General features: G+C 37.8%; 1 protein-coding gene across 1 annotated transcript in view; it reads left to right on the forward strand.

The window, feature by feature from the left end:
• Positions 1–617: 617 nt before the first annotated feature.
• The window catches only part of LOC107578706 (stAR-related lipid transfer protein 13-like), a 32,282-nt gene continuing 20,031 nt past the window's right edge, over positions 618–12,868 (forward strand). Inside the window, exon 1 of the mRNA XM_016264638.1 lies at positions 618–1,095. Within this exon, the coding sequence (XP_016120124.1) occupies positions 972–1,095 (124 nt within the window). The 5' untranslated portion in view covers positions 618–971. The remainder of the gene's footprint in view (positions 1,096–12,868) is intronic.

A 12,868-nucleotide genomic window follows, 5' to 3' on the forward strand; every position in this document is an offset into this window, starting at 1 on the left:
TATTACAATAAAAATGATATTTAAAATGTTAGTATTTTTTCAACAATATTTTACTGTTATTTTGATGAAATAAATACAGCCTTGGTGGGCAAAAGAGATCAATATTAGGTCAGAGCAAAGTTGCCACTATCACTTGTTTTAACCGTTATACAATTTATAATTGTTTTCTATTTTCACAATTAGTTAACTGTTTAATTTGTGTTTCTCAAAAAAGTCTATAACATGCCCCACTAAAGGTCAACATATGTTTCCTGGCCATTAATAGTGGAAATGTTAAAATTTCTTTTCTCTATCTATCTATCTATCTATCTATCTATCTATCTATCTATCTATCTATCTATCTATCTATCTATCTATCTATCTATCTATCTATCTATCTTTTTGGTGCCAAGTTATTTGAAAAACTACAACAGAAATTAACAGCTACCCCCAAGCTCCCCTCTATATATATATATATATATGTGTGTGTGTGTGTGTTAAAAATCATACAAATGTTATTTGTCATGTACCCAATTTCACAAGACATCCCAGTGCCAGTATTTTCTCTTATCAAATTGGAACATAGATAGAGAGAGAGTGAGAGAGAGAGTGAGTGAGAGAGAGAGAGAGAGCTGTGTTGTAGTGAGGCGAGGGCACCGTGCGGCTCTGCATTGCATTAGTGCTGGGAAGTTCACACAGCTGTTCTCGCTGTCATATTGCGCTGATTAGAGACGCGGGAAAACCTCAGAGAGCACGAGACCCTTCCGAGTGGATTCTGCGTCCGATTCAGCCTCGTGTCGGAGCGAAATATAATCACGCTTCGCTGTTCTTCTGCTGCAAGGTGACGCAGCGCCGCGTATCAGGTGGAGTGACGACAACTGCGGCACCAGAGCGAGTCCGACCGACCGAGCGACCGACCGACCGAGCGGCGGATAACGGTCCTCTCAGAGGAAAGAAACCCGGGGCGGCGCTGATATGTGTCACCGTTCACGATGACAACTAGGCGAAAGTCCAGCAAACTGCAGCTTCGGCGGTCAATCAGCGAGCAGCTGCGCGACTCCACCTCGAAAGCCTGGGATTTACTGTGGAGAAACATACGAGAGAAGAGACTGGCAGGTCAGTGGCAGGACACGAATGAACTTTTATAGATAAACAACAATGCATCGTTTATTTAATGATATTCCTTCTGCCATACGGGCCTCGGGAAGGTCAAGTTTTTCGGTCATGGTCAATTTTTGTCCTTGTGACTGAGATGGATTTTAATAAACTTGCATGTGATGAATGCTTGTGCTGTCTATAAATAATTAAAATCAACATTGACATTGCGCTCCGCCGGGTCTGTTGTGCGCGTGAAGCCGCCGTTGCTCTGTAATGTCATTAACGTTAGCTGATGTCTGCTGCCTCTCAACTCGATTAAATGCGCTGCATTCCTGCACAAAAACTAATCAGGACACTCGATCCATGTCACGTTTTTCACCTATTTTAAATATTCTGCACACTCTGAAGTGGTGTATTATGTTTTTTTTCTTCTGTGTATTTTAGGAATTTAAATGTTTCTGTTTGTTCTCCTTCTATCGTATAGCCTAGTTGAATATGTTGGTAGTATGATATAGTTCTCAACAATTTTAACATTTGTATATACAGTAGCAGTACAGTATAGTTTTCATACATGCTCAACAACTAACTCGGTCTCGTTTGACACCTATGTTATTGCCCTCCAAAGTCTTTCATCAGCTTTATCAATGTAGGACATTTCCAAGATAATTCTTTTTAACTGAGCTTCAAGTTAAACAGTGTTAAGAGTATAATATAATAACAGTTTGTTCAGGATGTTGGGTAACACAGGTTAAAATGCTGAAAATATAACAAAATATTTCAGAAAAAAAGCTAAATTAAAACTGAACTTGACATCCAGCAACCTTGCAGTTTTGTTGTATTGAAAAGAGCAGCTTTGGCACTTTGTTCCACATTGAAGAAGTCATCTGAGTTTTGAGCATCCTGAGGATAGAGATATTGAGATCTTTGCAGGTTAAGAGGTTAAAAGCAAATCATTTATGAAAGATGTAATTGTTGGATTGTGAATGACATGAATGAGTGATTTCTTTCAAACACCCTTTTCTTTACTTACAATAGTCATGCAGCATTTAAAGGTACCTTTTTTTGGAAATTTTTTTAGAAATTGCATTTAAATCCACTTGGTTCAAAAGTCTGACCTATATTGAGCTTAATAATCTTTCTATGGATGCCTTGGGGAATAATGTAATTCTAGTATAGAATTGAGTCCATTAAAACATGAATGGCAGGGCTCCGCATACTCCTTTGTGGCTTTAAGTTAGGAAGTGACAGGAAAAGTTCATTTAAAAGCAATCTGGACTCATTGAGTGCTGTACAGACACTCCTCTCTTTCCTTCAACCCACTAACCTCGTTCTTCTCTTTTTAACCCAGGGATTCATTTCTGCTCCAGCACTCAGACCTTTTATCCTTTGGGTAAACATAGCATATAAAGATGTATATATTAAAACCACAGTGTTTTGTAGCTGTGTGGAGTTTAGTGGATATTGAACTTGTCGACTCTCGTTACTGACAAAACATGTGGGATTACTGTAAGCAGTGTCTCCACCTCGATTTAGACCATGAACAACTCACCTCTGGTTGACCTGCGCTGGATTTAGCTCATAAGTGAATGCAAATAATGACACAGGTTTGTTGTCATGGATCAAGTTCATGTTTCGGTAATTTTGGCACAGCCCTTATGTGGGTGTCTTGGCTGGACTGAATTCTGTATTGGTTATGCAGCCTGAAGGAAGTCCTCAGCTGAACTGAGTGAATTATGAATGACTTTTTCAAAACTAATTGCATTCCATGACCAGCAGATGGCAGTCATTGTCAGGTTCTTCTCAGTAAGCTTTAACTGCATCTTTCTACACTTGACCATGCATGGTTCAAGTCAAGTCAAGTCAAGTCATACACTAAAGTGGAGAAAACCGACACATTGCTTGCACACAAAAGAAATGTGACAATTTTTCTTGGATATTTCACAGTTCAGTAGAAGTGTTTGGCCAGGTCTAACACCACTCATTTTCTTTTCGTTCCAATACCAAGTTCTATCATGGCCAATCACCCAAGACCAACCAAATGTGAGCCGTCCCAGTGGCCAAACATCTTGGTTTCTTGACTTCTTCAACCTTACTTTTGAGAACAGTTATCGTGCTTACTACCACAATCTGTAGTGTTTCTTTCTGTTTGCTGTGCATATTATTCTAGACGATTTTGATTTGAAATATTTAGCAGATGTAATTGAGATCTCTGAGGATATTGCTGTTGTTTCTGACAGCTGTAAAATCTCTCTCCTTCCCACTGTAATTCACTTTTAAGATTTTTTTTATAGCATATGGTATGTTGAATGGTGTTTTTCCCCCCAGGTGCACCATTCTTTTCTCTCTTTTATTTTTTTTTGGCTGATACATCCACATACACACGTACCCAGACTGTACTTGAGAAACACTCTAAAATCACTCTGAAGCAAGTTTTTGGTTCAGTTGGCTGTACAGTGCTTTCTATCCTCGCAACCCTATTGGCTCCTCTCGCAGTCACACGACCATTAAGTGGGTGGTGCAGATGAAAGTGTGCTCTCGGAGCAGAAGTGACTTCATGCTTAGGTGTGTTTGGGTCTGTATATTTGTCAGTGTTCAGTGAGTATATGACAAAAGGAGCACGTTTTATAGTGTATTTCAGTGCATGTTTGACTCTGTGTGTGAAAGTTAAGGGAGTGATACTCTAAGTTCGAGGAAGTGCTTTTTAGTGCCTCTGTACCTGTGGACAGTTGATAAGATGGACACAATGTTGACCGACCTCTCAGATGAGTCCATGGACAGCGAGTGTTTGGGAAGCATGACTCCAGAGACTCAAGATATATACCTCAGACTGGACAGCCACCGCAGGCGTTCTGGACTACGCCTGGCCCGTATCATTGCTAGGCAACAGCTGCTGAAGAAGATATCCCAAGGTATGAGAAGTGCTTTGGGTAACAGTTTGGACTCATCTTTCCTAGCATCTACGTTATTATTTCTATATATATATCAGCAGTGTATTGTAAATTTGTCTCAAATGTTTCTCTTAAAATTCATTAGGGGCAATAAAATGAGAAGAAGAATATAAAGTCATAAATTGAATTGAAGAACATAGCCCAGTTAGTTTAGATTTGGATAAAAATGATAAAAATGTGAGTTTATATTGAAATCTGTTACTTTTGATTGCAAATTTTAGTATATTACCAAATCTGAGCACAGTTTGAGATGTTGTTCAGATTTCTGATTATTATTATTTTTTTAGGAGAAAATTCTGTATCAGAATGTATCCCTTTGCTCTCCATTTATTGTCATTGCTGTCTCGTAAAAGAACTGAGATATTAAAGTGATTCCATATGACATTATTCATTCCTTGTTTTTGAAATGTCAGTGAACTTTATGATACCTTCAAGCCAGACATGATGCAGAGACATTATTAAGGGTTACAAAAGATGTGCCTGTTTTATTTTTTGGTCTTCTTTGCGTAAATATGAAGCACTTGGTTTATTCTTAGCTTTGACGTGCTAAGCTGATCTTCTGTTTTCGATGGGAATACATACAGTCTACAAGACAAAGTTTACTTGTGTTTTCTAGATGTAAAGAGTCTTTGTGTTTCTGGCACTAGAGAACAGCCTGTCCAAATCCAAAGTATTATCCACAAATCAACAGCATTATTAATGAATAACCCTTTTATACTTCAAGCGTATGATAGCGCATCACATTTGTTGTTTGGTGGTTTGTTTTGGTTTGTCTGAAGAAGTATTACGGAGAAGCATACAGTATATAAAGTACAAATATGATTTGTTAAATATGTTTGTAATAATACTGCTGATGTTTAGCTTTGCTTTGACAGTGAAATGCTTTAGAGGTCAATAAAAATGCAGTGTGTGGCAGCTTTAGTTTAGGTTGGAATCTGCTCACGCACACACACACTTTCTCTCTCTCTCTTTCACGGCAGCAGGAATGTTTGGACTGCATGCCGGTTATTCTGTCATTCGGCTCGTGGAGGTCTGGACGGCTGGAGATCTCTTGTGAAAATACAGGCCTGTCCAGTCATGACTATGGCATGTGGACGCATATCATGCTGAAGGATATATTCACCTCTATCTGCGGAGACAAGATAATTTATTTAAAATGATATCCCACTCTTAAGATAGTTTGACCCCCACTGCACTGAGGCTACTGGGAGTTTTTTCATCAATTAGACATTTATTTCATTTCTTAAATGGTGAGACCCAAAAGTGCATGAAATTAAATTCTCTCTGACTAAAGGGTAGATTCCCTCTGACTTTGTTTTAAATCTTAACCTGACCTTCTGCCTGACTGTAGACTACGTGTTAGCAGTTGTACAGAGTCGAGTCCAAGAATACCCCATTCCATCAAAAACTGGGCCTTGTGCCTGTCATCAGCAGCACTTTGATAAAGCAGGTCTGCCACTGTGAAATGTTTTGAGCTAAATGTGGACTGGAGGCAGTGCCATAATAAGACTGAAATGTGAGCATCTTAATTTGTCCACTTAATTGTGTCTTGCACTTTCTTCAGAGCATCATAAATATGTGTTTGGAGGGGTCTTTCGTCAGGGAGAGATCAATTTCAATTCTCATTCACAAGCTCTCTATTTGATTTGAATCAGATTTACAAGCTCTCAGTTCGATTTAATTTGAATTTGAATCACAAGCTCTTGATTTTATTCCACTTGACAAGCTTTGAATTCACAAGCTCTCTATTTGATTTGATTTCAATTCACTTGCTGTCTGTTTGATTTGAATCTGATTTGGTTCCGGTTCTCATTGACTCTCTATTCTTATTCACCAGCTCTCAATTTGATTTGGTTTGGGTATATTTTAGTTAGAATGTTATATTTGCTCTCTCTACTTTTGCTATGGAATATACAGAGCAGTGTTTCAGACTGATTCAAACCTTTTTGAAGTATTCATTAGTCAAGTCAAGTCAAGTCACCTTTATTTATATAGCGCTTTTAACAATACAGATTTTGTCAAAGCAACTGAACAGCATTAATTTAGGAAAATAGTCAATGTCAATAATGCAAAATGACAATAGTAAACACTAATTTTTCAGTTAAAGACAGTTCATCATTGAATTCAGTGATGTCAACATCCAGCTCAGTTTAAATAATATCTTTGCAATCATGTCAACGATATCGCTGGAAATGAAGTGTCCCCAACTAAGCAAGCCAGAGGCGACATTAAAAGAACCAGCTCAAAAGAGTTGTTCATTTTTAATTCATCAAAAAGGACCAGCATGTAAGCGTCATCTCTCGCTCAATGTATTGTCTTTTTTTTATTCTGCGGAAGAAAATCATACAGGTCTGGAACAACAATATGAGTAAACTGACAGATTTGTCATTTTTCAATGAATTGGTCATTTAGTTTTGTACAAGCCTGTACTTTCATATTATTTTTGTATCGGAAAGAAAAATACTTTTCACCTAAAAGCAGTCTTCGCCCACGTACAGATTCCTGACTGCACGTAGGTTGCGTCTTTATAAGTAAATCTGCCAAATACATAATGAAATTCTTCATCTATTTATTATTCCACAATAGATAGATATTTGCCTCATTTGTTGACGCAGTAAAAAATACTAGCAAATATTTTTTTAGAATTCTATAGATATGTTTCAAATGAGTTATGATCAGTGCCCTTATCTAACTTTTGTTTCAGGGCAGATTCCTGGATGCTGAATATGTACGTTTGTCATATCATGAGCTGATGTGGCATGTGTGCGGTTGCTCAACAGCAGTCAGAGCGGTAGGGTTGGGCTTCAGTCAGCCAGTGATTCAGTTCAGCCAACAGTCATCTCCTGTCCATATTCATCACTAAAGTGGCACACTAAAGGCAGGAGCTATGTATGTTATTTTTTGGAATAGCATACAGTGGTCGCGAGTTGTAGTAAAATGAACCAAAGAAGGAGAAGAAAGTCAGTGGAATGGGTTCCAGAGAGAATGGACCCAGGCCATTATGACATCATCGGATTGTACAACATTATCACTGACAAATAGATTTTGAATGCTGAACGTTCTATTAATGTAAGTCAAAGGAGATTTTAAAACTTGAATCATACATTTCTTAAAGTGTGCATTTTATCATAAAGCAAAGTCAGAATGGAAGCTGTGACAAGTGGTTTGGACTGAGTTATTAGCAGGATAGCGTGTAGAAGATTAAAAAAACAGTATGTGAAGGATTTCAATGCAGTGCATGCTTCACAAGCACTAGAAAGATGGGGAAATGAAGGCAGTGCTTCTGTAGATTCAGTAAATTGAGTAATTGAATTGTGTGAAAAGCATCAAGAACCAAGCCATAATCAAACACTATGGTGGTTCTGCCCTCTCACTGGGGTGGTATCTTTTCCAAAGGTATACCTCTGTACCTTATTTACCTCTAAAAAGTGCATGTTAGTACCTCAAGTGCACATATTAGTATTTTTTGAAAGTTTTTTTTTGTAGCTTTTTACTGAGAGTGTGTGTACTATTTTGTACTAAACTAGTGTGTGTATGTTCATTGATATTTGCATTAATGATATTTGTTTTAATAAGACAGGGTGTTACTAAGCCATTCAGTTTCATTCTTGTTGGAGATAGTTTCAGTGGGCTGTCACCTTGTTCTCCCTTGCTCTTGGTTGCCCTCTGTTGCTTATAAATGCGAATCACAGAGAAGAATGTTTATTAAGGCTAGGATCAGCAGTGGTGGACGAAGTACACAAATCTAGTACTTGAGTAAAAGTATAGATCCGTATTATAAAATATTACTCCAGTAAAAGTACTCCGTTTTCAATTTTACTCGAGTGAAAGTACAAAAGTACTTGATTTTTTATGTACTTAAGTAAAAAGTACTGATAGATGAATGTTTATTTTGCTACTTTTATCATTTAATTTTATATTAGCATATATTGTTTTTATAATCCGACTGCTCAAAATACCTGGGATTTTCCCAAAATAACCAATAAGGAAATAATGAATATAATAAGGAAAATATAATTAGATTTTCATAAAGATTTTTTTCTTCTCAAACCTTGTCTGTGGTGAAAAAACACCCCTGGCCAAATGCCCCCAGAGGGCATCACTTCCCACTTTGATAATTTCTGTAGTTACCATGTTCTGAACATCACATCCTTTCTTTTTCCCTCAGATGTAATCTATCTAGGTGGTTGAATAAAAATATGTGGACTTAATTTTGTTTTAAATTACCTAAATTTAACACCAGCAAGCTCGTTAGTGTCACAGTCTTCAGCGGGTGTGCCCAGGAGGGCCACCAGATGACTGTGTTCTGGGAGCACATGGCTTGTGTTGTGTTTGTCTGTTGCCATGTGCTTTCTCCTGTCTATTGTCTGGCCCCTCCCATCTTGTTACCTCGTTATTGTTTAAGTTGCTCCACCTGTGTCTCCCTCGTTTGGTTCCTATTTATTCTCCTTGTGTCTGTCATCCTGTGCTGATCCGTAATTTTTCACTGTGTCTGTTTCGTGTCTGCATGTGTGCAGCTTTAGGCCTGCCTGTCTGTTTTTCCCCTTCGGGGGTGGTTTGAGTTTGTTTTTGTTTAATTTTTTTACTAAAATAAAGTACCATTTCTGCAGCGATTGAGTCCTCGCTTCATCTCCCCGCACGCACGTTGACCGATAGCTAGACAGTTAGCATCAGCTAACATTATTGACTTATTGACTTACAAAAACAGACGTCACATAGGGCTAAATGCATAGCATTTTAGTAAAATTGCTAACATTACAGCAGCGGGGAAGATGAACGTGCATGAGTTATTTTATTTAGTCCATGTTATTTTAATGTTTTTTTTTACCTAAAACATAGAGACTCTGATGTTAATGTGTCTGCATTCAAGCATTTCAGTGAGCTTAAACAGATCACCCTTTACAGCAGATTTAGTTCACAAACAACTGACACCTTTGACCTAAATGTGATTTTCAGTTACAATAATTAATCCTAAAATTTGACATTAGTAACTTACTTTTAACAGCATCAGACGCGCACATGCTCACAAGATCTCCCGGATCTTACTTGTGAATTCAGTTCACTAGATACTCGCACTAAACGCACTAAACAGTTCACTAGATACTCACACTAAACGATTTGTGAATGAATCGTTTGGTGTTATTTGCGAACCGATTTAATGGGTTAATTGAAAAGAATCAGTTCATTAATGAATCAGACACCGCTTCTGCGTCTCGGAGCACGTGATATATTATAAGGAGTAACGATAAGTTTTATGAAATGTAGTGAAGTAAAAAGTACGATCTTATGCTTTGGAATGTAGTGAAGTAAAAGTAAAAGTTACTCAAAATAAAACTACTCCAGTAAAGTACAGATACTTGAAAAATTTACTTAAGGACAGTAACAAAGTTACTGGGTTACACCATGGGGGCAGCAGGCGCAATGATATTACGCAGCGCCTGAAAATAGTCCCCAGCACGCTCCCTGTGCAAGCAGGTGGTCACGTTGGTTATGTTGACGGAAGTTAGCCTATTTTCAGGTGCTGCGTAATATCATTGCACCAACTGCACCCATGGTACGGCAGCAAAGTTCCTTGATTATTACGCCGGAATGAGAGTATAGTTCCTAGCCATATTGGAATATGTTCCTAGTTAATGTTCCTAGTTTTATCGGAAAAATATAAAAACTCTTTGGTCATTTTTGAGCGAGATGCTAACGGTCTAATCAGATTCAATGATCTATGCTAAGCTACAGCTAAAAGTGCTACCGCCAGACCCGGAGATCTGCTGAATGGATTCGAAAATGGTAAAACTCAACTGTTGACAACAAATGAGCCTATTTTCAAAAATAGTGGAGTGTTCCTTTAAACATTTGACTTGGGTCAGTTAGCAACGCCCAGAATTTCTTTGTGTGAAATTTCTAAAACTGAAATTTTAGCAGTTGTCCAATAAAAAGTAGCCTGCTGTTTAATAGATTTTTATTCTTTCGGTTCTGACTGCTGATTCTCTCATGCCATATGATTCCTGCATTCCTCTGCCTGCCACTGCTGTCTTTCTTCCCATCACACACACACACACACACACACAGCCTCACACGTGCAGCCTCGTCGTGTTCCCAGAAGGGAATGTGTGAGGACTCTGGGGAGTGTGCCCAGAGCCACTTAGCCCACACTTGACCCTCTGGTATCTCTCTCTCTGTCTCTCTCTCTCATACACACACACACACACACACACACACACACACACACACAAACACAAACATCAGTCTCTCTTTCTCCTCCGTTGTTATTCTTTTGTGAACCATTCTTCTCCAGTGTTATTTCTCCTTCTATCGTTTCACCGCTCGACTGCACAAGAAAGTGAGAAAAAGACAATAACAGACTATAAAACAGACTCAAATATGATCATACCCTTGTGAAAGAATCCCTAAAATATAAAGGCAGCTATATATTTTAATGTTCATTTAAAACAATCATGAGACATATTATAAATATATAAGTGTGGTATTGTAAAGAGAACATGTTTTTTAAATAAAGTTGTGATGAAACAGGTAGCAACAGATCTTAAATTAGGTACAATTTATTTCATGCTGACTTTAAATAATTGACCTAAATTTAAATTGTCATTTGTACAGTACTAAAGTCAAAATGAATGATTAAAATATTATCAATTAAAAAAAAAAAAATATTCATATAGAATTTTTTCGTCCAAATAAAGTGAAAACCCCTGCTTTATTGACAACATGAAACAATGTTCACATTGCACTTATGCTTCTGACTATGATTGGATTGGCACATGTTGGGCCATGTTATATTATTGGATAGTTTCAGAAATGTATTACATTTGGATTTTAGTATTATAGAGGGAGAGAGAGGGAGATTTGTCCTAGCACTCGACAAAATTTTGTCAATGTCTGGGAACAGGCAGTCCGACAGGTTGCATCTCCAGCTGCGGGTGTGTGTGCATATGATAGATGGTGCCCTGAAGGTAGCAGCACATGTTCATTTTCTCACATGCTCACGGGTGAGGAGGGTGGCAGGGAGCTGAAGACTGTACATACTCCAGCTGTTTAGAGGACTGGAGGGGAGGGCGGAAGAGGGACTGGCACATACAGTAAGCGTTACAGTCAGGAGCTGAAGTGTAGAGAAAGAGAAACATACAGCTGAAGTCAGTGGCAAAGAGGAGCGGCTCTGGAGCAGGCTCTTCTAAAAGACGGATAAATCACGCTGAATGTTTGATGGGGAAACTCCACTATGGTTTTAAGATCTTACCCATAACCACAGCCATCTACCGATGCCTAGAGGTACCAGAATCTGTATCTTCAAATTATTTTGAAGCCAAAATGGCTAATTTTTTAAATTTTGATATGAAGCATGTCATTTGGTAATTTTAAAAAGCTTAAAATTAATGTTTAAAATAAATATATTTTTTCTTCCGTCATACTAAACGAAGTTAAAGATTTGTTTTGTTTTGCCTAGTTGTTTTTTTAAACTCTCTGTTTTACTGTTCGTTTCTTTTTGGAGGAAATCATACTCTTATATATCAGTTATGTTTTATGCTTTATGCATTGACTTTTTCTCTGATGTTTCTCCTAAAATCACTTGGGTTTTATCCCAAGAGCAAAATCTGATACTTAAGCATAAGTATCCATTTGCTCACCATCTGAACTCATTGCTGCCTAGGAGAAAAAAGTGAGATGTTTAAGGACTACCTTTGTAATTTTTCTTTCTTATGACTGAGTTTGAGAATGGAGGACATGGCCCATACTGAAGGAATTTCAGAGTCATGTTTAGTTAAACAAGAAACTTCCTTATGATCCCAGTGGTGGATGTCAAATCACTTTAGCATGTGTGGGAAAATGGCACTGGTCCATAAGTATATGTGTGTGTGTGTTTGTATTAAATCTGCATGCTCTGATGAGCAATACCGGAACTGTCTGGAGTAAACCCATGGGATAGGTGTGTGTGTGTGTGTGTGTGTGTGTGTGTTGTGGTAGAACTAGCCGAGATGAAGAGTAGACAGAAGCTGAATGTTTGTGGGAGAGTGTGCATTACAAAGCTCAAAAAGGATCATAGTTTTACTGCCTTGGTGGTCTGAGGGTCGAGTTCACACTGTTTAAAACACACTCATAGACACTGAAGGATACTGTAGATATGCAAACACAACTAGCTGCTCATTGACATAATTGATAGTTTCCAATAGAGCAGTAGCTTTAGTTTTATTACATTGTTTTCAATATCGTGAATTTTTTTAATATCATGAATGCATAATTGAGGAATACATCACATTATGGAAGTAAAATGTGTTGTAATTCATGTTGACTGTAAATTTAATGGCACTAGAGCTGTTGGTTTAACTCTGTCTGGCGTGGATTATGATTGAACATCTGTACTATGAATCCATGAAATGTATGTTATGTAAGTGTTTTTCCATAGGCAGTCTGGACTGATGTCTGTGCTGTAGAAGTATGGGTATCTCAGAGCTCTTAAGAGCACAGCATGACTGCCCTGCTAACACATGGCCTAATGGGATTTCTGTCAAATATTTATGATTGATACAGCTTTGAATGTGCCGTAATACTCACATTCATGTTACCATAACAAAGCTGAACAGTATCACAAAGATTGAGATTGCACACTTATACATACTCTGTATGGTCTTAATATGTGTGTTAGAGCATTTAGGTTAAGGCAAGACACTACAAGCATATCATGTCATCCTTCAGACCAGTGGAAAAAACATCCAGAATAAAGCCAGAAATCTCCACTTCAGTAGCACTTCTTTCCAGTGTTATTGCTATATATATTTCAAAGGTTTTGACAGAGGTGTTTGTTCATATTTTATTCCTTATATACAGTATATATA

Source organism: Sinocyclocheilus grahami, unplaced genomic scaffold (genome assembly GCF_001515645.1).
Source record: "Sinocyclocheilus grahami isolate Dianchi unplaced genomic scaffold, SAMN03320097.WGS_v1.1 scaffold32.1, whole genome shotgun sequence".
Lineage (NCBI taxonomy): Eukaryota > Metazoa > Chordata > Actinopteri > Cypriniformes > Cyprinidae > Sinocyclocheilus > Sinocyclocheilus grahami.